Source organism: Dreissena polymorpha, chromosome 3 (assembly GCF_020536995.1).
Source record: "Dreissena polymorpha isolate Duluth1 chromosome 3, UMN_Dpol_1.0, whole genome shotgun sequence".
Classification (NCBI taxonomy): Eukaryota; Metazoa; Mollusca; class Bivalvia; order Myida; family Dreissenidae; genus Dreissena; species Dreissena polymorpha.
The window spans coordinates 19,486,408-19,509,535 of record NC_068357.1 but is presented as its reverse complement, the minus strand read 5'-3'; the positions used below and the strand labels follow the sequence as shown (position 1 = coordinate 19,509,535).

The window sequence follows — 23,128 nt, the reverse complement described above, 5'->3', positions numbered from 1 at the left end:
AAACAGTTTGGATCCTGATGAGACACCACAGAATGTGGTGTCTCATCAGGATCCAAACTGTTTGCTATTCTGATAGTATTCTTTGAAAAAAATCGCAGAAAATGCGAATTTTAGAAATTCAGCAGACAACATTTAAGCAGACGACAAATTTCCCAGCATGCAAAGGGTTAACTTAACACTATACACATCATACCTGCACCTCTGTTTTTAAACTTGTCTTTTCATTGTCAATACTTTCTATTTTCTTCTGCAAGTTTTTTAAGTTTTCTTCTGTATTTATTTTAAGTCTTTCTGCCTCCTGTATACAAAATATAAACAAGCAACCGTGTATTAAAAATATCTAATCCAAAAATGCAATATTGGTAAGCTGAAAAACTAGCACGAAATAAACAAGTCTAATTGTCACCTAACAACTGTTGATGGTAAAATCTAAAACCGTTACAGAATAAACATTGAACAAGTATTTTCTTTTTTTACACATAGGTTTATAGACATAATAATGTGTAATGGCTCCAAGTTCAAAGGGACTTGTTCACAGATTAGAACTTTTCATAATTCTGTCATTAAATGTCCCGGGAGGGCTGAACGGAAAACTGTCGTATCTCCTTCTTTATTTAATATGAGTAACAACAGTCTTCCATTCACCCCTCGGTCTGTCATTAGATGCCTTGAACTGTAAGATTTATACATTACAACTCTAGAGCTCAATTAAAATAAAGAATAGAATATTTAATTAAGACATTCAAACAAAGTTTGTCCCTATCAGGGCTCAAGCCAGTGTTGTTTGGATTAAAAGGCTATCACCATAACCACCATATTTAAAGAAAATGTATTTTCATTAGGAGTCTATGAGCTTAGTGTGATTTTGATCCCCGGTCAACAGTGGCCTTTATTTTTTATTCTGTGACAAAAAGTTTGGCACTTGTTATTGTTTCTTTTCATTAAAGTTTCTTTAAACAGAGTTTTAATAAGATATTACTTTGGTAAGATTATTAAGGTTATTTTATAGATATAATAAATGAAAAGCATGTATACATGGGCAAACCAGAGGTTCTGGTTCTGACATAAATTTTCTATAACTACAGTTCCAACTAATTTTAAAGGTTCCAGACATAACATGGGACTTGTATTGAACATGAACACAGGTTCTAGACGTCACATTGGGGCCTTTAATATCATTATCATGAACACATAGGTCAGGATTAGGAATGTGTAAAGACATGTTTGGGTTGCTTATTTTTGGACAATGTGGACAATATTTCAACAGCTCTTACCGACTCGGAGACTCTCTGTAAAAATAAGGTATATGTTAATTAACCTTTTACAGTTTTTAAAAACAACTGACCGACTATATCGCCTTAAAATCATCACCTTTAGCCTCTCTTCCCTTTCGCGTGTTGAATTATCGCTCTCTGTAAGTGCCCTTTCCAACTCCTGCAGTTTGATCTTCAGATTTACGCATTCTTTCTGCGCCATGTCAACTGCCTGCTCGCGACTCACGCGCTCTCCTTCGAGTGATTTATTTTTAGATTCAAGGCTTCGAAGCTCTTGGCTAAGCTCGTCAATCCTTTTTTCCAATACACTTCCTGTACTTGACTGGGAACAATGAAAAACAACAACATAAAGACAAAATGTTCAGGAATATGTGAGCCTTTTAATCCCTATAAAACAGTAGCCACAATCAGGCTTTATACCAAAGAAGTCTCTCTAAAATCATTTGAAATTACATGAAAAACACATTCTATGGAATATCTCGAGTTTTTTTATTAAATATCTTAAATAAATGGCAAAAATGAGTTTCCTTAAAAGCATTAATCTTTAACAAAAATCAAACGATTGAATTTGTTATTCTCTTTAACAAGTCTCTTGTTTAGTTCAACTCAAATGCCTTCCGTGCAACACATAGACCTAATCCTCCCAATTCTAGAATTCTAGGGGATGGGGGTAACAATTATAGCACGGATTTCAATTGAAGCAGAATCATGTATGTTGGTGTAAACTGTCTAACTATTGGCTCTAGTACATTTCCCAACTTGCATCATCTTGATGCAAATGTTACCAGAAAGCTATATTTTATGTTATTCAAAATTGTATTAAATCACATAGTATATGACTATAATGAATACTAAGAAACATTTTTTAACAACAGAAGCTGATGTATGACATGTCCAAATGACCATATATAACTGTTTAACAAATTAAGTGAGATGATTTACTTTCTGATGTTTTATATTTCTTTTTCCCTTTCAAATGATGTGAATTGGTGTGATTCTATGTTTAAATAAGTAATTTTGAAACATTTAGGCAGCATACTGTTTAATACATTGAAGTTAACATTGTTATATTATTTTGGTTATCTGTGTTGTTTATCAAGTTGAAAAAAAAAAGGTATTTATATACAAATGAAGCTTATTAAGACTTATGAAGGTATGACTTATGAAGGTACTTATTGTTTTTTATGTAATAATATACTTTTTAAAGTGATAATAAAGGCAATGACATTAATGTAGTAAGGTTTCTTTAAATGATTGTTCTTATTAATAAGGTTGGAATAATCGACAGTTTTCACGGCGCGAAAAAGTTGCAACAAGTTTTGTTGAGCCAGTGAAACCCCTGAATGCGCGTAATTACCTTTTATTTCTTAAAAGTTTGTAATAAGAACTTCCGAAACGCTAAGTTCTGGCGGCGAAGGGCAATGCTGAAGATGATGATGCTGAAGATGATTATGACAAGGATGACGATGCTGATGATATTGATGAAATACATGATATCAAAAGTGTACAAGACAAGGTTATGAGCTTTTAATGGGTCTGCTTTAAATGGCAACAGAATTGAATATAGGAAATAAAAATGTGTACAAGTATGCTTCTTGTACTTATTTGCCCTTACGTCGAGAGTAGCTGTGTGTTGAAACAAGAGGACTCCCTAGTTTGGAGAGGGCCACCAAAAGTTGACAGTAGGGTTCCCTCCGGGTACCCTGTCAAAAAAGTTAGTGTCAAGGCCTGCTCAAAATGTGCAGCTTCATGATAACGCCGCTTTGATTTTTTAATTTTTTTGTCTGACCTTTGACCTTGAAGGATGACCTTGACCTTGAAGGATGACCTTGACCTTGAACCTACACCACTCAAAATGTGCCGCTTTATCATAACGCCGCTTTGAATTATTTTTTTGACCTTTGAACTTGAAGGATGACCTTGACCTTGAAGAATGACCTTGACCTTGAACTTCCTTCACTTAAAATGTGCAGCTTCATGATAATGCTGCTTTGAAATTTTTTATTATTTTTTTTACCTTTGACCTTGAAGGTTGACCTTGACCTTGAAGGATGACCTTGAGCTTCCACCACTCAAATTGTGCAGCTTCATGAGAACCCCGCTTTGATATTTTTTTTGACCTTGATGGATGACCTTGACCTTGAACTTCCACCACTCAAAATGTGCAGCTTCATGAGATACACATGCATGCCAAATATCAAGTTGCTATCTTCAATATTAAAAAAGTTATTGCCAATGTTAAAGTTTTCGGACGGACAGACGCCATATATTTGACCTTTGACCTTGAAGGATGACCTTCACATTCACCTTTCACGACTCAAAAAGTTCAGCTCCATGAGATTCACATGCATGCCAAATATCAAGTTGCTATCTTAAAAAGTGAAAAAGTTATGGCCAATGTTAATTTTTTTTTCGGACTGACATACTGACGGACAGTTCAACTGCTATATGCCACCCTACCGGGGGCATAAAAATTATTTTTTTGGGGTGGGGTGGGGGGGGAGGGGGGTATAGTGTGAGGGTGTGGTGGTCATTTATTAGATGATCTTTAATTAAAAACAAGATGTGTTTGTGAAACACAATGTCCCCCTATATGATGTTTGACCTTGAAGGATGACCTTGACCTTGTGAAGGATGACCTTGACCTTTCACCACTCAAAATGTGCAGCTCCATGAGATACACATGCATGCCAAATATCAAGTTGCTATCTTCAATATTGCAAAAGTATTCATAAAATAAGTGATTTGGGCCACATATATTTGACCTCTGACCTTGAAGGATGACCTTGACCTTTCACCACTCAAAATGTGCAGCTCCATGAGATGCACATGCATGCCAAATATCAAGTTGCTATCTTCAATATTGCAAAAGTATTTATAAAATAAGCGATTTGGGCCACATATATTTGACCTCTGACCTTGAAGGATGACCTTGACCTTGACCTTTCACCACTAAAAATGTGCAGCTCCATGAGATACACATGCATGCCAAATATCAAGTTGCTATCTTAAATATTGCAAAAGTATTCATAAAATGAGCGATTTTGGCCACATATATTTGACCTCTGACCTTGAAGGATGACCTTGACCTTGAACTTTCACCACTCAAAATATGCAGCTTCATGAGATACACATGCATGCCAAATATGAAGTTGCTATCTTCAATATAACAAAAGTTATTGCAAAATGTTAAAGTTGGCGCAAACAGACCAACAGACCAACAGACAGACCAACAGACAGACAGACAGGGCAAAAACAATATGTCCCCCACTACTATAGTTGTTTTGTCAAAGTATCAATCGAATCTAATCATAAATAAAGAAGTTAGGGCAATTTTAGCAAAATTCAATAATTTGACCTTGAGAGTCAAGGTCATTCAAAGGTCAAGGTAAAATTCAACTTGCCAGGTACAGTACCCTCATGATAGCATGAAAGTATTTTAAGTTTAAAATCAATAGCCTTGATACTTTAGAAGTTAAGTGAATCTAAACGCAAAATGTAACCAAATAATTTAAAGTTACTAAGTCAAAAAAGGGCCATAATTCGGTAAAAATGGCAACCAGAGTTATGCAACTTGTCCTTTACTGTCCCCTTATGATAGTTTGCGAGTGTTCCAAGTGTGAAAGCAATATCTATGATACTTTAGGGGTAAAGTGGACCAAAACACAAAACTTAACAAAATTTTCAAGTATAAAGGGCCCATAATTCCGTCAAAATGCCAGTCCAAGTTACATAACTTTGCCTGCACAGTCCCCTTACGATAGTTAGTAAGTGTTGCAAGTATGAAAGCAATGGCTTTGATACTTTAGGAAAAAAGTAGACATAAACACAAAACTTGACCAAATTTTCAATTTTCTAAGTATAAAAAGGGCACATAATATTGTCAAAAGCCAGACAGAGTTACATAACTTTGCCTGCACAGTCCCCTTACGATAGTTAGTAAGTGTTGCAAGTATGAAAGCCATGGCTTTGATACTTTAGGAAAAAAGTGAACCTAAACACAAAACTCAACAAAATTTTCAATTGTCTAAGTATAAAAAGGGCACATCATTCCGTCAAAATGGCAGTCAGAGTTACATAACTTTGCCTGCACAGTCCCCTTATGATAGTTAGTAACTGTTGCAAGTATGAAAGCCATGGCTTTGATACTTTGGGAAAAGTGGATCTAAACACAAAACTTAACCAAATTTTCAATTTTCCAAGTATAAAAAGGGAACATAATTCTGTCGAAATGCCATTCAGAGTTACATAACTTTGCCTGCACAGTCCCCTTATGATAGTTAGTAAGTGTTGCAAGTATGAAAGCAATAGCTTTGATACTTAAGGAATAAAATGGACCTAAACACAAAACTTAACCAAAATTTTCAATTTTCTAAGTATAAAAAGAGCACATAATTCTGTATAAATGCAAGCCAGAATTATCTCACTTTGCCTGCCCAGTCCACTCATGATAGTAAGTGTACCAAGTTTGAATGCAATAGCATTGATACTCTATGAGAAAAGTGTACCTAAACGCAAAACTTAACCGGACGCAGAAGCCGACGCAAAGGTGATGACAATAGCTAATTTTTTTTTCAAAAAATAGATGAGCTTAAAACAAGCAAAGTCGTTGAATTGATATTCCCCGACAAATAAAGTTTGTTTATGGATGGGTACAAATCCCTGGATATATGGTAAAAAAAATATTTAAGAGTAGACTAATTTTTTATGAATTGCAGTTCTCCTCATTGATATCTATACACCCATGCAGTTTCATATTGAAATCTTGTAACGTATCTGAGATGTCACCCTGAAAAGTTACACAATACAATAACAACAAAGGGCAATAACTCTTATTTAAGAAAGTGCACGGTTATGGTTCTAGTGCATGGCACTTCAACTTATTGATATCAATACAAATATGAAGTTTCATGTTTAAGCCTTGTATGTAATCTAAAATATAGCCCTGAAAAGTTACAACAACAAAAAAAGGGCAATAACTCTTCTTTAAGAAAGAGTAGGTTTATGGTTCATGCATTTGCATGGCAATTCTCCTCATTGAATTCTATTCACCCATGAAGTTTCATGTTGATATCATATATAGTTTCTGAGATATAGCCATGAAAAGTAATGTGACTGACAGACAGACGACTAACGGAACGACAGACTGACAGACAGACGGACGGACAACACCATTTCTATATCCCTCCGCCTTTGGCAGGGGATAATAAGACCTTTTTACGAGAAAGAAAGGTGACAATACCTGTGATTCTAAACGTTTTATCTCTGCTTCAAGCTTTTCAACCTTCTTCTTCAAAGTTGTGCACGTGTTCTCACTGGAGTTCAGTTTTAACATGTTGCTGGACATCTCCTTCTCCATTATACTGACTTTCTGCTTCAAGCTGTTGGCCTCCGCAGCTGGTAATGACTCTGATCTACAACAATACATCACTAGATGAAGCCTTGTTCTGGGAAAATGGGGCTTAATGCATGAGCTTAAGTGTTGTCCAAGATCTTAACAGGCTAATCAGGGACAAAATGTCTGCCTAAAGTTTATTTTCGATTCAAAAAGACTTCCTTTAACTGAAAAATTCAATTAAAGAGGAAAGAGTCATCCCTGATCAGCCTGTGCCGTCTTTAAAGTGCTAAATTCAGATAATTTAAGGGATGTTAACTCCCAGCTTTGGTATGAAAAAAGGGTCATTATCAAACATGGTAAAAACTCAAAATGTCAGAAAAAAATCATCAAATTAAGTAGTCATAAGTGATCATATGAAAACATAAGACGGCAAAAAAATAGATGAACAGAATGATACAAGACAATCAAAATCTTACTGAGTTTTTGTCAATGCTTCCCTCAAGGATTTATTCTCTTCAATAACTTTCTGGTACTGTGATTTATCCCCCGTTTGTGCCTCCAGCTGTTGAATACGAGTCTGAAACTGTTTGGTTTCCTGCATGTGCTGCTCATGTGCATGCTGCATTCTCTGGTGCAGGGCCACTGTTTCACGGCCCTGAAAACAATTAACAGTGCTTTAGACAGATGATTCACATTTTGTTGAATATTTGAGCTGTGCTCTGGAAAAACTGTCTGAACAGGATTATCTGGGAGGACACTTTACATCTTAACTGGATTTTTTAGCAGAAAGTTCCATTAAAGCAGAAAGTGTCAACACTTTATGCACATGCATTTAGCCCTGTTTTCAAGCTGTGCGGCTCATTTATTTTAGCTTAATTGTAACAATTGCCTTTGGCTTTTATGGACATGGCAGAGTCTGTACCCTGGGTAGAACCAGTCCTTGGTGTCTTTGGAATGATCTTGAAAAAAAACTTGGAGGCACAGGATCAAACACTGAATCTCCTGTCTTAAGGTGGCTACCATGTTCAATTAACAGTTATGACCATGAATACAAATAGGATAACTGAATTAACAAAAAAGTTTGCAACACTAGCTTTCTAGCACAAGCCTACTTGTGCATAAAATTGTCTACTTGAACCTACATATTCAACAAAAAAGATGTTAAACTGCTTTATGAGATAGTTTGAGCTTTAAAAAAATCATTTGTGATTCACATCAACCGATACTTTCATTAGAAATCATTTATAAGTATACAAAACTAAACCAAAGTATATGCATATGTAGAAATCCCTTTTAATTATATACAATTAAACCAAAGTATATGCATATGTAGAAATCCTTATAAAGTGTACAAAACTAAACCAAAGTATATGCATATGTAGAAATCCCTTTTAAGTAATAAGTATACAAAACTAAACCAAAGTATATGCATATGTAGAAATTCCTTTTAAGTATACACAACTAAACCAATGTATACAGTGTATGCATATGTATAAATCACTTATAAGTATACACAACAAAACCAAAGTATATGCATATGTATAAATCTCTATAAAGTATACACAACTAAACCAAAGTATATGTATAAATCACTTTAGTATACACATCTAAACCAACATATATGCATATGTATAAATCACGTTTAAGTATACACAAATAAGCCAAAGTATATGCATATGTAGAAATCACTTTAAAGTATACACAACTAAACCAAACTATATGCATATGTAAAAACAATTCGTTTTTAGTACCTGGTAGTCAATTTTCTCTATTAGTTGTTTTTCTGTTGTCTGTGCCTTTAATTTTTCCTGTGTAAGCTGTTGATTTATCTCTTTGTATTTGTTGTTGGCAGCAAACACCATCTGTTGCTCTAGATTAAACAAAAATATGTTTAATTTATGATTATTGCCTTGTAAAAAAAATCTTAATTCTTAGAAGTCAGCCCAGAGAATCTCTCATCTGTCCTTCAAATACCGTAAATCCACGAATATAATACGCCCTCGTGCATAATACGCACCCCCGAGTTTGGTCAAAATTTATTGGTCAAAATTGAAAATCCGAGTAAAATACGCACTAAAAAATCAGTGTCCGAAATCGGCCATTTCCGAAAAAATTTGTCAATATATTTTTATGTTGTGAAAATAGCAAATCAATTTGGTGTTGTCAACTATCTGTTACCCCGGTATATTGATCAGTATGTGTTATAGTGCTGTTGTTATGACAATTGCATAATAAATATCTCTGTCTATTGTTTATATTACCATTGATTGTTACCAATAACACACAGGCCCCTTGCTGACATCCGGGTCAAGCAGTCATAATAACAAAAGAGAGAAGCTGTTTTTTGTTTTCACATTTAATTTAATTTGACAATATTCGGGACAATAATAATTATAATAATAATAAAGTAATACAAAGACAAAATGGTTACTTCTGTTTTTATAGTTGTCTAGATGAATTACTTTTTCTTTTTTCGAGTTACAAACTCGATACTTTAATATAACTCAAAATACAATTAAACCGCTCGTGATTTTCATGATTTCTTTAATTAAAATACGCTGCTGTCATTAAGGCTAGTTTGGGAGTAAAAAACAAATCAATTAATTATCACCTTTCAATTTAAGTCGGCAATCGGCAGACAGAAGTAAAAGATTCTATTAGCATCATAAAACTAATTATTTAATAACCACTCTTTACTTCAGATATGGTAAATATGCGGTAGAAAGATAAATAGTGGTCAGCTAAGAAATATTTATTTACGGGTATTGTCAGTTGTTATTATTTCATTTGCTAATCTCTTTATACGACTTAGCGTCCAGTCGTTATTTTGTAGGCAGACGACGATATAAACTGTGTATTCAAAGTTTACAGTGTCTGCGCATGGATGACCCAATATTATCCGCTAGCTCCTCACGTTCTCACGTTTCATTCGACAACGACATTTCATGTGTTAGCGTGCTCAATGTTGATTGGCCAGCTTCCATGCGCACTTCAATAACAATAAGGTCAAGCGATGTCTCATAATCGGGTACAGACCGGGTTTCGTTTACTGTTCGAATTGCTAACACTTTCATTAAAACAAAGAGACAAACACAGAAAACCAGTCCGATATAAATGGCGGATGTTTTCAATAAAATTTTACTAGATTTTTGCGTTTTTACAAATAAGATTTTTATTGAGCTAAATTCTCAATATTTTCGCAAATGACTCAAATGGCGAATGACAGCGCGAGCCCTGTTGCACCCCTTTGATGTAATGGCGTAGTTCGAAATTGCTGCTGCGAAGCGAATAACAGCGATTAAGTTGAAAATTTGCACAGGAAAATTTTTGTTCTGCTCAAAACTCGTATATTATACGCACCCCCTACTTGAAGAAAAAATCGGCAGTTAAAAAAGTGCGTATTTTTTTTTCTAGATTTACGGTAGCTGAAACAATTTATTTTGGGAGGTGCTCTTTTAATTAGATATATACCTAAACAAAAATGAAGCTCTTTTTTTTAAAGGAATTGATTTATTTCTTTGAACATGCGTCACAATATCATGCAATATGCATTTGAACTGTAAACCAAATCTTAATATAAGAGCACGGCATAACAGGTGCCACAATCAGCTACGGGTGCAGTTTTGAAAAAAATTAAAGCTTGTCAGAATTTTTTTTTTTAGAGGTCACAGTGACCTTGACCTTTGACCTACCGACCCCAAAATGGGTGTGGTGTGTAGAACTCATCGTGGTGCATCTACATATGAAGTTTGAAAGTTGTAGGTGAAAGCACTTTGATTTTAGAGCCAATATTAAGGTTTTAGCACGACGTGGACGGCAGACGGTGGACGACACGACGAGCTGGCTATGACAATACCACGGGTTTTCTTCGAAAACGCCGAGCTAATAATGCTTTAACTTATTACTATACTGCCAATTACCTTCTTGCAATGCTTTCTCCTTTTCTTCTAACTGTTTTCGCAACATCACTACAGGATCACCTCTTTGTGATTTCTGCAAGTTTAGCAAGACCTTACTGTATATAACAATCATATATTATGAATAAAGGTAAACAAATACAAGACTTTTAAAAGGAACGGCATGCTATTTTATACAAAACATAAATGCCATATTCTATCAAATTATTCTTGAATAAGTTATATTTAATGTTCTTTATGACTTACATATAATGACAACAATACTTGCTTGTAAAATGTGCAACTCAATTTGGACAAAAAAATTTATAGTCTTGACTTTTGGACATAAAACATAAAGGTTGTTGGGTTATCAGACACCTTTTTCTGTCTAGGCCTCATAATATATAACTTCATAGTTTGTTTCTAAAAATCTGTTTTACTGAAACTGCGTGTTCGTCATTATCAAAATACTAAACACATACAACTGGTCCACATGTTGCTATTTCCAGAAGAGCAGTTCAAAATACTCAAAATAAAATTATATTTTATTTGCGAGATTAATACCTTATTCCAGTCACTCGCAACAGGCGTTGCTCCTCCTTGTTTTGAAAGCAGAATGTCAATCATAGTTTGGGCCTCATTTTCACTGAATGACGCTTCTTTCAATGATGTAATCAACTGCGCATGTCCAGTCCCTTGCAACACATTTCAAAATACCATTTAGCCATGAAAGAGAATTCCTTAAGTTCACAGGATGGTGTGGTATAAATTTGGGTTGTAACAGGTTAACTTAAAAACCTACACAAAATTCAGTTAACAGGTAACACTGTTAAGTGCAGGTTAACCTTAACTCCTTTTCAAATAATTCCTTTTTTTTCAAGGAAAACAAATGATTTTTTTCTTGTTATCAACATACTGCCTACTTAAAACAGCATGCCACTGCAATGACATTTATCAATAAATGCCAATTAACGAAATATAAGAGAAATATACAGGTACATTTGTTGTTACAAACACGGATAAAGTTTTGATAACTGGCACTACTGTTTTGTTTTACTTTTTTAAACAATTTTTTTAATTGGTCTTGGAATCCAAATTATGAAAACAATTTAATACTCATAAAGTGATTCAAATCATTCAGAAAATATAATCAATTTACGGTTGTGTGTTATTAAATGTTTCAAAATACATCATTTTTATATTAATAGTATTAATGTTCTTGTTTCAGTAACATTATATGACCATCTATGTCACTATACATTTGTATTAAGTTGTCATAGCTATTTTTTGTTTTAAAAGTAAATGTACAGTCAATTTGAAAATTTTCAAAGTTAACTTTAAAATTATGAGATGTCATTTAACCTGTTCATTAGCCTATTAAAATATGTTAAAAGTAATTTTTTAGGAATATGTTGCATCCGTAGTGCAAATTTAATAATTGCTGAGACATTCTTAAACATGATATAAAATAACAATATATAAACCTTCAGGGTTTAGAGTAAAAAGTTACTGTTATTAATCACATTACTAGCAGTCATACCACGTCCAACAAAAAAAGACATTTATTCTGATAGTTGCTTAACAAAAACATTAATTCATTTATCAAACAAAAGCATGTTACAGGGCTTTCCTTTGACCCGAGCTCCCAGGTTTTGACGCTTGAAAATTACAGAAGACCTTGTTTGACTCGTGAGAAAATTACGTCATGCGTCACATTTGACCCGTGGGAATATACCTTCTTGCGTCAACGAGGTCAAAAGTTGTTAAGACTAAGCGATAATTGGCTTGGGGCGGAGTACAGTGGTTTTTTTCAAAAATAGGGGAATGGTGACGGGACCCGTCCAAAGGGGAAAAACGCGTCGTTTTTTGGGAAAAGGGGAAAATTAAAAATTCACTCTTTTATATGTTCTGAAATTTATTATATGAATACACATGTATGTATGAATGTAATATTCACAGCTGAATTTCTCTGTCCTTTTTCTAAAATATATACCAATGATTTTTTCAACATTAGTTTCAGACTGTTAAGCCTTCATGCGCAGTCTCAGTTTTCCTAGCCATTTTGAGTCTAATTGGGACTTTCTTATCGATAAAATGGCAAATGTGAGCATTTTTTTATCAATAAAATGGACCAAATTGGAATGTTTTTATCATCAAATATTGACACAATATATATAGATACATCAGGCCTTTTCCTGGCCATTTTGGGAAAAGCATGAAATTCATATGAAAAGTACACTGATTTGGGAAATACTAATTTAATGTAACTCTTTATAATAATTCAAAATCATATAATATTATTAATTTGTTATATACTTTGTTAGTTGTTATGAAATGAATATTCATCATAAGAGAGTTCTTTCTATAAAAAAAAAGAAAAAAAAAATCAAATTCTGGAGGGGATTTTTTCTACAAAATCTGGGAAAAATATATACTCTTTTTTGAGGGGAATGGGGCCGAATATTGGCCCTGAAATTGCCATAAAAAAAACACTGCTCTTTTGGTAGACGCTAACCGTAATCGCCGGTTTCCAATCATTGAAGCACAAGTCCGCCCAGTAGGCAGAGTTTGGCCAATTGAGAAATCTAGTCATGACCGATTAAAACACTGCTGGTTCGATGACGCGTATATTGATCAAAGTTCCATTATTTATCACAGCGTTTGTAATCAGCTGTTTGCGGAAAAGGTCTAAATATATTAAACCTACCAAAACAGAATGGACTCACCCGCGTAGGTTTTAATAATATCCAATATAATAACATCTAAATCCACAATACACTGTAAAGCATATTTTGAGAAATACTTCCACAATATGTCAGAATGTATTTCCAAAGCTGAATTCACCCAAACCTCTTTTATTTCATGTTTGGTCCATTCAAATATGCGCGAAAGTTATGCTGGCATATGTACTGTCTACAAGGTCACATTTCACGTTTTGCATCAGAGTTGCTAAAAATAACCATAGAATCGGTATAACTGACCTTGTGGCAAAGTGACAAATTTGGATGCTGCATGTGCTAATTAGTTACAACATAGACATAATAATTGACCATTTGAGACGGCATAGAACAAGAGCTGTCAGAGGACAGCGCGCTCGACTATTCGAGTGCTTGACAGTATAACGTAAGCCAAATTGTTCATATTCAATAATTTATTAGACGATCTTTCAAAAATAAAAAAGGACAAAAAAATATTTAAAAAAATTGGGGGGGGGGGAGGGGTTGAGAGGGGGTATAATGTGGGGTGTGGTCATTTATTAGACGATCTTTCAAAAATAAAAAAAATAAAAAAAATTGGGGGGGGGGGGGGGGTAGGGGGTGTAGGGGGGGAGGAGAGGGGGGGTATAATGTGGGGTGTGGTAATTTATTAGATGATGTTTAAAAAAAATAATATTTTATTTTTTTGGGGGGGGGTAGGGGGGTAGGGGGGTGGGGGGTGAGAGGGGGGTATAATGTGGGGTGTGGTAATTAATTAGATGATGTTTTAAAAAAAATTGTTGCGGGGGTGGGGGGGGGAAGGGATTCTGGGTAGGGGCATGGGGTATTGTTTGGGTGGAATCCATTGTGGTATTCAGGTAAGTGTTGTTTTGTCAAAATAATAAAATGTGATCATAAATACAGAAGTTATGGCAATTTTAGCAAAATGTTCAATTATTAACTTAATAAGTGTACAAGGGGCCATAACCAGCCGACGCCAGGGTGAGTAGGATAGTTCCACTATATATATTTCATATATAATAGTTGAGCTTAAAATGGCGTGTTTGTTGCACGTCTTCAGTGAAGATGGCATATGAAATAATTATTCCCGGATTTGATCCGTCCAGGGCAGATTTTGAGATTAATGTAAATCAGATAAGTTAGTAAGCGGCTTGCCCTGAGCAGTTATATGAGCAGTTACTGACGAAACATATTCGCTACTTTCCGAAACCCGTACCATTCTACGAACGTTGCTTATTATGTCCGTCTTCTATAAATTATCTTTTAGCAAAGTAAAGTACTGCAATATCATATTTCAAAACAATATGTCAACCGAATTATATATTGATTGTGTATTTGCTACGTTACTTATTTATGTTTTTCATTTTCTGCAGTCAAACAAAATGCATATTTTATTTCACATGCAAAAGACGTATCACGACATGTTTTCCGACAGTCGTTTTTGGATACGGTGTGATTCATCGATTTTAATTATTTTTAATTCTTTATACCATTTTTATAGAATGACGAATACACATGTGGTGTTACGGATGGTCTGATTAATACAATTTCGCATTGTACTCACAAGAAATTGCACATATACAGACAATAAAAAATAACAATTAGCTAGCTAGGGCTTGATGGGCTATGCCCTCTATGTCCTTTATCTTACGGTCTCAGACTCTCTGCTTTGATTTCGAATTTGGGACAATTGACACCCCTGATATATATTATGTCAGTACCAGTGCAAGTGTTTTTTTCGTATTGATTTTTATATGCTCAGCCTCACAAAGTTGGTAACAATTGATGTTTACATTCATTGTGTCTTTTATTGACCGGAATATAAGAAATTAATGTTTAGATATTTGTTAATTTGTTGCTTTTCATATATTATATCTTGGTAATTTGCTTAAAGAACAAAAGATCATTGACTCTCTTGCGTTAATATTATGACTTGTACAAATTTGATTTTGACTCTTGAAAATATGGTCCCATGAGTTATTCACTCTTGATTTTTGAGGTCTAAGGAAAGCCCTGATGTTAGTATCCTTCACATCCAAAAATAGAACAGTGGGTATGGTGTCCGCCTAGCGACCGGTAGGTCACAGGTTCAATCCCCACAGTGGGAGTGTTCTTAAAGATCTCTCTCAAAGACACCAAGTACTGTCCCAGGAAACGGACTCGAAAGCGTTTGGTATAAGCCTAAGGCTTTCAATGCAATCACGCTAAAATAAATAGGTTTAAAAATAATAATAATAAAGCATCATGATCATCAAACAAGTTCAAATACCTGTTTTTGCACTAGGTGCAGCAGCCTGCGACGAGGTTTGAGACATTTGCATCATTTCCTCCACAACTGGTTCAGGCTCCTCCTGTTTCTTACTCCTCTCTTTCTTTTGCTTTTCTTTCTTGTCCCGGATCAGTTTCAGCTCCATATCATCCTTGGGAGGAGGCCCTCGGTGCACATATTCTTCCATGTTTTCCTCAGCAACTTTGTATGTCTTCTCATCCTTATTATGCAGGATTGGTTTGGCTGGCTTATCCAGTTTCTTTGTCTTCTTCAATGGAACTTCAGCTGCAACTGGCTCAATGATTTCTGGCTCTAGCTCAATATTAACCATCTTATGCTCAGTAAATTTGGGTTCTTCTGGTTTAACAACTGGTACGCTGGGCATCGAAACTTTTGGCGATTGGTCTCCTTTGACCTTCTCCTTACCCTTCTTTCTCCTGCGAGTATCTTTTTCAGCTTTCTTTTCTTGTTTTATTTTCAGTTCTTCTTCTTCTTGTTTACGCCGCTGTTCTGCAATAACTTCTTCAAAAGTCTTTTCTTTCATTGTAAAGGCAGAAATCAGATAAATAATTACTGCAGATACTATGAACACAACAGCCCCAACAAGAACTATTTGTAACTCCATTTTAATAGTTTGTAAACGTGATTGATCACTGTATTTATGTAACTATCGGCACGTGGGTCCCGATTCTACCACGCCCCTTCACTAAGTTCGTCTGCAAGACAACAGGTGGACGCTAAGCTGAAAACAACCAGAACGGTATTAATTTTGTGCATTCATCTACCTACAACTACGCATGAAAGTCAACTTTGTTTTTTAACGAAATATAGCTTTGTAATTTTTGTAACATGTTTCTTCTTCAAAACATGTCCACGTCAACAGACCAAATTTGACAGTTCATACAAACCGAAAGCATATAAAGTTTAAGCAGGAAATACATAAATGGGGCTTTTGACATCAATCAATATGTTTAAATCAAAGCAAGGTGTCGCATATCGAGGCTAATTATAATCATTATTAATTTTATTTAACTTACAATGCACAAATTAATACCTCCTGCCGGCAGTTTTGTCTTGATGGCAGTTCTTTAACAAACCGATGCGTTTTTGTAAAACGAGTTGTGATTGGACAAGATATAACTGGTCAGTTATAATTAATGTTCCCACTCCAATGTATTAACGTTCGTAAATGAAAAAAATATAATTTATTGTACTCTTGAATGCATTTTATTTTCTCAATAATGGTTTAAATTATTTATTAAAAAAAAATTAAGCAGAATAACCTTCATTTGTATATTTTTACATCCGTAAAATGAAGATTTGTTTTAAGACTTTATGGTGTAAGTAAACGAGAACAGCCAATGTTGACCCAGTTTGGGCGCCATCTACAAACGCACCTGCCAATATCCTTTTGTTAGCCGGCGTCGGTAGCGTGTTAAGTCTACGTTTTGTGATTGTTTTGATATTTTATCTGTCTAAGATGCCGCCAACCAGCGCGAAACGGTCACTGGAAGAGGCGGAATCGGTTTTGGACGGCGTTAAGGCAATCGTTTTGGACATAGAGGGGACAATCACGCCCATAACATTTGTGAAGGTATTCCATTGAATGTGGTTCTTTATCAATTATCAATATCACTTTACATGTCACATGTGATCGGTTTGATTAGTACTTTTCCTTTGAATATGTATAAATTTTTGTGTTTTATTTCTTCTATTCACATTATTCACACGTATGCCATGAAAAGATAAAGGTGGACTATTAAAAGTATACCCCAAACCTCACATAAATTTTAAATTTGTAATGCTTGTTTCGCCCCGATACTTTTCGAACCAATTTTGTTTTTGAAATTTAATGCACGTTATTCAATTTCAAGACAAGCTGTTTACACGTCACATGTGATTGGTTTGATAAATGCTTTTCCTTTGAATATGTATAAATTTCTGGTGTTTTATTTTTTCTATTTACATTATTCACATCATCCCATTATACTCAAACCTAGTCCAAATAATTAGACGTAAGCTACCCCGCTTACGTCTAAACGGCTACCGTCGTTTTCCTATAGCAAATTGATTTCAGCTTTTTTTCAGTTTTTCTTGTTAAATCTTTGCTAATACATACAATGGTCATTAGTTAGACCAAAATGAGAACGATTACCTCTTAAATGTGTGAAATTGTCGAAGAACAACAGTTTTGTAAATTTTGAAAATAAACATAAACAACACACGAAGTGTTTTTGACGGTTATAGAATTACTTTGAATTACTTTGAACGAAATTAATTTTTCATAGGTTACACATGACCAATTGTTGTTATACAACAGACCAAAGCATATTTAAGCTTTCTGTACACTTTTAATAAATGAAACCTTTGTGTGTGTGTGTTAAAACCAGCAGTTGTATACATTAGTAATTATTTGAACAACATAGTGAAAGGTATGATTTAAGAAATTCTGTATTTGTGAGGAAACAAGGAATAATACTAAATAACACATTTTGTTCAAAGAATATGTGGAAGGTGTTTATTTCAATCCAATATGCCACACGAAGCACACGAGGAAAACATATTTTAACAAGAAATAAACACAAATAAAACAAAACAAAAATGCAAAACTACACACGTACGCCCGTTCAAGCGCACAGACACAAACACTCATACAAACAAGAACACACTCACAAGTAAAAAAACATACTTTAACGTAAATGAACTAAACTTTTTTACATCATGAAAAAGCGGAGTAGCTCATTATGCGTAAGAAATAATAATAATCGAAACATTCTGTACACAATAATAATTATCGAATAGTTCCTTAAATCAAAATAATCGGAAGTGATCAGCATATAGTTACCGATCACTAAGCTCTATCAAACGAAATATAGTACTTATTCGGTAATCATAACAAATATGATGTCAGCAAATTACATAGCATCAGAAACATAAAACATAACTAACGATTCACATAGTATAAACATATGAACAAATAATAAATATCTCTGTACGATGTTTCTCTGTAAATGAACAGAAACAGAAACGATCAGCATATAGTTACCGATTAGTAAGGCCTATCGCAACGAAATATAGGACTTATTCGGTATTATTAGAACAAAGATGATGTTAGTAAATTACATAGAAACAGAGATATAAAACATAACGATACACATAGTATAAACATATAACCAAATCATAATTTACTCTGAATACAGTTAAACGTAAGAATCCAAAATATTATGAACATCTGCAAAACATACTTCAATTAGTTTTTTTCATATGAATTTCTTAACTATTTAAGTACGTAAGGGGTATTACTATTACACTATGAAGAAAGATGCTTACTAAGTTGAGTTAACTACCTATTCTCAATTCTAAATTATTAGATTATTTTTTATGGAAATAAGAGACCTTAAACATAATCTTTTTGCCTAAAGAAACGGAAAAGTGCTAAAGTGACACATTCATTTAAACGTTTAATGTAAACAATATTAAATGAAATCTTTATTTTTTGGAAGTAATACATTTTAGTGAAATGTAAAATTCGATATTTGTGAAGGTGTTTAGTGATGAACAACATGTGGTTAAAACAGTTGTAGCCATCTGTCGCGGGTATTGTCATTTTCAATAACTTAAACATTCTCAATATTGTATAATAAATTGAATAGTTTATGAATTATCCCTCTGACCAATTGTAAAGAAATCAACTGCATAATTGATTTATTCTCATTTTATTTTTAAACGTATACACTTTATAAGTATTTATTTATTTGTCCGTTGCACTCAAATCTCTAAATATGTATTAAAAGCATTAAAACTTTATATTATACAGTCATTTTAACCAGCAATACATTGTACAAAAAACCGAAATGTTTAAGTTTAATATTGATTGAACAGATAAAGCACGAGATCTGTGACCAAACAATTAAAAAAACACACACGTACACACGCAGCCACAATTGCACACATACACGAACACACACAGTCACACACACGCATGCACCCACGGAGTCGCACACACGCGCGCACAGATAAAAAGTCACGCACACACGCACGCACGTATGTATCTACACGCTTAAACAAAACACGAATGGCTTTAAAAAAAGTGTAAAACCCCAGAAGCACCGATACGTAACAAAGTCGCACCATAACCATTTATAAAGGCCACATTCCGCAGAAGACAAATACAAACATTTTACATGACTGCATTACAAAAACAGCTATTCCACTTAAAATGTGTCTTATTTATGAATTGTATTTTATGAATGCTGGCATGTAGGGAGACTACAAACAGTGAACACAACAATACAAATCTCCCATTAACGGAAATTGTTCGCATGAAACTTTAAGTATGTAGAAAAGATTCAATTATTGAAATCCAAGCACTTATACCATTATCTAACAAATATGAGCCTCGCTCTGTGAAAAGGGGGTTTAATGCATGTGCGTAAAGTGTCGTCCCAGATTAGCCTGTGCAGTCCGCACAGGCTTATCAGAGACGACATTTTTCACCTAAACTGGAGTTTTGCTCAGATGAGATTTTCTTTCTGCGAACAATGTCATACAAGTGGAAAGTGTCATCCCTGATTAGCCTCTGCGGACTGCACAGACTAATCTGGGACGAAACTTTACGCATTTGCATTAATCCCCATTTTCACAGAGCGAGGTTCATAGATATTAATTGGAAATATTGAATCAACTGATTCAAAGATGCAGCCCGATGTATTCTTTTTCGTACCTGGGCGTTGAAATCAGAACTAGCTACGCACACACTTATTTTCAAGCAAGTTTATTCACAATTGTTTTTTTTACTTACTGTCTATCACCACTTTCTTAAGCCTATCGAGGCGCAGCGACAATTGCTTGATTTTTGCTGCAAATCCACCTGGTTGCTTTGGGTTTATGTTATAAACATAACCAGGAAATGCGTTATGGTAACGCGCAGGTACATTCGTGAACAGATGTTCATCGTGCAATAACTCAATGATCCTACTCACGTTTGTGTCTCGGTTACAGTCCCTGTACCGATGTCGATATATTTCGTGCTGGATAACATTGGAATCGAACACCGAATCTAATGCTTCACCCAATGGACCGATAATCTGACTGCATCTTTGAATCGTTAGGTCAACAGAGAAAATCTACCGTATTTTTGTTGATTTATTCAAAATTGTACTGATTAACGAATTTAATGAATTGTAAAATTGTTAAAGTTGCGCGCAGCCTGAATGAAAATATAGAAAATATGTAACACATGATTATTGTTTAAATAACAAAATACTGCCAGAAATGAAGATAAAATGTCTCGATAGATGAAATAGATATTATGATCGGAGAGTTCTCAATGAAAAATACACAAGGCTAATCATTTTGCGGCCCCAATACCGGAATGCTTCCGACGCGGCTGATTGTTTTATGTTGACAATCGTATAAGGAGTATGAAACCCCGACTCTCTATGCGTACTGCTTTAATTTGACCCTGCATACTAGCTTAATTGGTGGTGTCAGTTGTTGTCTTATCTAACAAATAATTTAAATGATGATTGAAAAACTCTGCGTGCGTACAAAATAAAGTCACGTGCCCCACACCGGCACCCCAGATGACACCAACGCTTAATTTATAAATATATGTTAAAATAAGGACGGAAACAAGTAATTTGCCCACAGTAGCCTGTTATTTCAGGCTACTGCGAGACAAACAGCTACGACACAGAAAAACTGCACGAATGAGGGGGGGGGGCACATCATGACATCCGTCACGTGCTTCCATCAAGACCCATTTATCAGTCACAATACACGCATTGTTAATGCTAATCTGCGGACACAATACATGCGCCGATGTGATACTCTCAGCAGGGGAACTAGGGATACGTTGCCACAGCTGCCCGTTAACAGATCCTTATCGCCGCGTTAATATCATCTTAAACGGGTGGGCTATCAGCAGGGCACAATTCTACAGCTTTACCACACGATCATTATGTTTGGACATTCATAACACTGCAATAGCAACAACATATACTTGACACGAGCGGAAATAAAACTTATTGTAGCTGTAGTTTTAATTGTATTTACATTTGTAAGTTAAAAGACCGTAGGCTTTATGGGACCGCCCCTTAAGTGTCACGCAAGTTTAGACAATTGTTAACCCCCTCCCTTCCCCCTGTCACAACATATTTAAAATATAATTTAATATATAATACACTTCCCTATTAAACTGTATTAAAAAAAAACACTTAAAAGATCAATCACATTATTTGAATGACTTACAGTTTAAAAATAGTAGAAAAGTAAATTATGAACAGTTGTCACAAAGGGTATCACGTTTAAACGGTCGCGTTTCGTGTTATGCTCACAAACGTTTACAAAACAGTAAACGTTTAAACGACAGGCAATATCAACATAATCCATTTTAGTTCATGAGGTTACGACATTGCAAAGCTTATTAACAGCTGCTGAAAAAGACTAGTTTTTGTATCACGTGCGCCAGATGGCCCTTATTCACAATACCGTAAGCATAACAATACACCCTATACAGACTAGTTGTCTTTAATATTTTATGCGCGTCGGCACGAAGTGTTCGAGACAATTTTCCAGCCATTTGTTGCACGAGCATGCCCCGAATCGTCTTGAGTATTCGACGCGCGTCGGCACGAAGTGCACGAGAAAAATTTTCCGCCGTTTCCGAGCGTGACGTACTTAATAAACGGCCCAAATTGACTGTAGAAATTTAAGAAAGTAGGCTCTGTCTGGTCATCTTAATAGACTACATTCGATCATGAATTGTTTTAAAACTGTACTCACCTTCACAGGAGTGCTTGTGTATCTCGGCCTTTTGAATGATGTACCAGGCGACTGTACAATATCACTAGCGGCTCTTTTCGAAGACACGTACGATTCTTGTTCGGTAGCTTCAAAGAAGTCTTTTACATACTGTTTGTATTTGAATGAATTTCCAAGCCTGTTCCAACATTCATGACAGAGAAATTTGCCACTTCTTTTCTTGGAGTCAGGCGTGACGCTCGAACCAGTCACATATTCCAAGTGTTCGCGAGCAGTGATATTGCTGCTTGAACCTAATTTGTTTTCAAGCGAGTAACGATAATATCCCGATCCACCAGGTTTTTTCTTAAACGAAGAGGCGCAATTAGCACATGTCTCCATTTCTGCATGACGCTTAACCACAATGCCATTTAGAAAAACAACATTTCTTTTAAGAATCACTAACCCTGCGTTCCCTATAGTCAGTTAGTCACACATTTATATAATATTACCCATTTCAACTCTCTGTTGCTCACAATGTACGGTTTGCATATTCGATGCCACCAGTGGCTATAGGGGACTCTGGGACAGTGCCAAAAAATTCAAAGCGGTGCGCGGACAAGTCACGTAACAACGAATACCAAGTCCAAGTCCAGTATCTATTGCATAACATTATACAATGTCAATGCACTGGATACACGGAACGGGTGACCCCACGACACGCGCATTGGATTTTCGATTATTTTTTTGAGCAGCCGATTAAAATGGAAAAAGAAACTATAATTTCTCGTTTTAAAGAAAGAAGATCTCAACACAACATAGCATTTGATTTGAAAAATGAGCAAATTGAAATAGCAGCTTCAGTTGCAAAAAAGCGGAATTGTGTAGGA

At 35.0% G+C, this 23,128-nt stretch overlaps 2 protein-coding genes across 10 annotated transcripts in view; one reads left to right on the top strand and one right to left on the bottom strand.

Moving 5' to 3' along the window:
- LOC127873198 (ribosome-binding protein 1-like) overlaps positions 1 to 16,619 on the bottom strand; it is a 67,248-nt gene extending 50,629 nt beyond the window's left edge. For 5 of the 9 annotated variants that reach the window (XM_052416942.1, XM_052416945.1, XM_052416946.1 and 2 more), the window contains exons 1-10: positions 16,532 to 16,617; positions 15,495 to 16,236; positions 11,073 to 11,203; positions 10,533 to 10,605; positions 8,364 to 8,482; positions 7,089 to 7,267; positions 6,517 to 6,688; positions 1,372 to 1,596; positions 1,275 to 1,289; positions 194 to 298 (exon numbers count right to left, since the gene is read on the bottom strand). In XM_052416942.1, the coding sequence (XP_052272902.1) occupies positions 194 to 298; positions 1,275 to 1,289; positions 1,372 to 1,596; positions 6,517 to 6,688; positions 7,089 to 7,267; positions 8,364 to 8,482; positions 10,533 to 10,605; positions 11,073 to 11,203; positions 15,495 to 16,119 (1,644 nt within the window). In that variant the 5' untranslated portion in view covers positions 16,120 to 16,236; positions 16,532 to 16,617. Of the gene's footprint in view, positions 1 to 193; positions 299 to 1,274; positions 1,290 to 1,371; positions 1,597 to 6,516; positions 6,689 to 7,088; positions 7,268 to 8,363; positions 8,483 to 10,532; positions 10,606 to 11,072; positions 11,204 to 15,494; positions 16,237 to 16,531 lie in introns of all 9 variants that reach the window. The other 4 variants (XM_052416943.1, XM_052416944.1, XM_052416951.1 and 1 more) reach the window with 4 other exon arrangements.
- A 236-nt stretch (positions 16,620 to 16,855) lies between these two features.
- The window catches only part of LOC127873205 (enolase-phosphatase E1-like), a 32,704-nt gene continuing 26,431 nt past the window's right edge, over positions 16,856 to 23,128 (top strand). Inside the window, exon 1 of the mRNA XM_052416965.1 lies at positions 16,856 to 17,088. Coding sequence (XP_052272925.1) covers positions 16,975 to 17,088 — 114 coding nt within the window. The 5' untranslated portion in view covers positions 16,856 to 16,974. The remainder of the gene's footprint in view (positions 17,089 to 23,128) is intronic.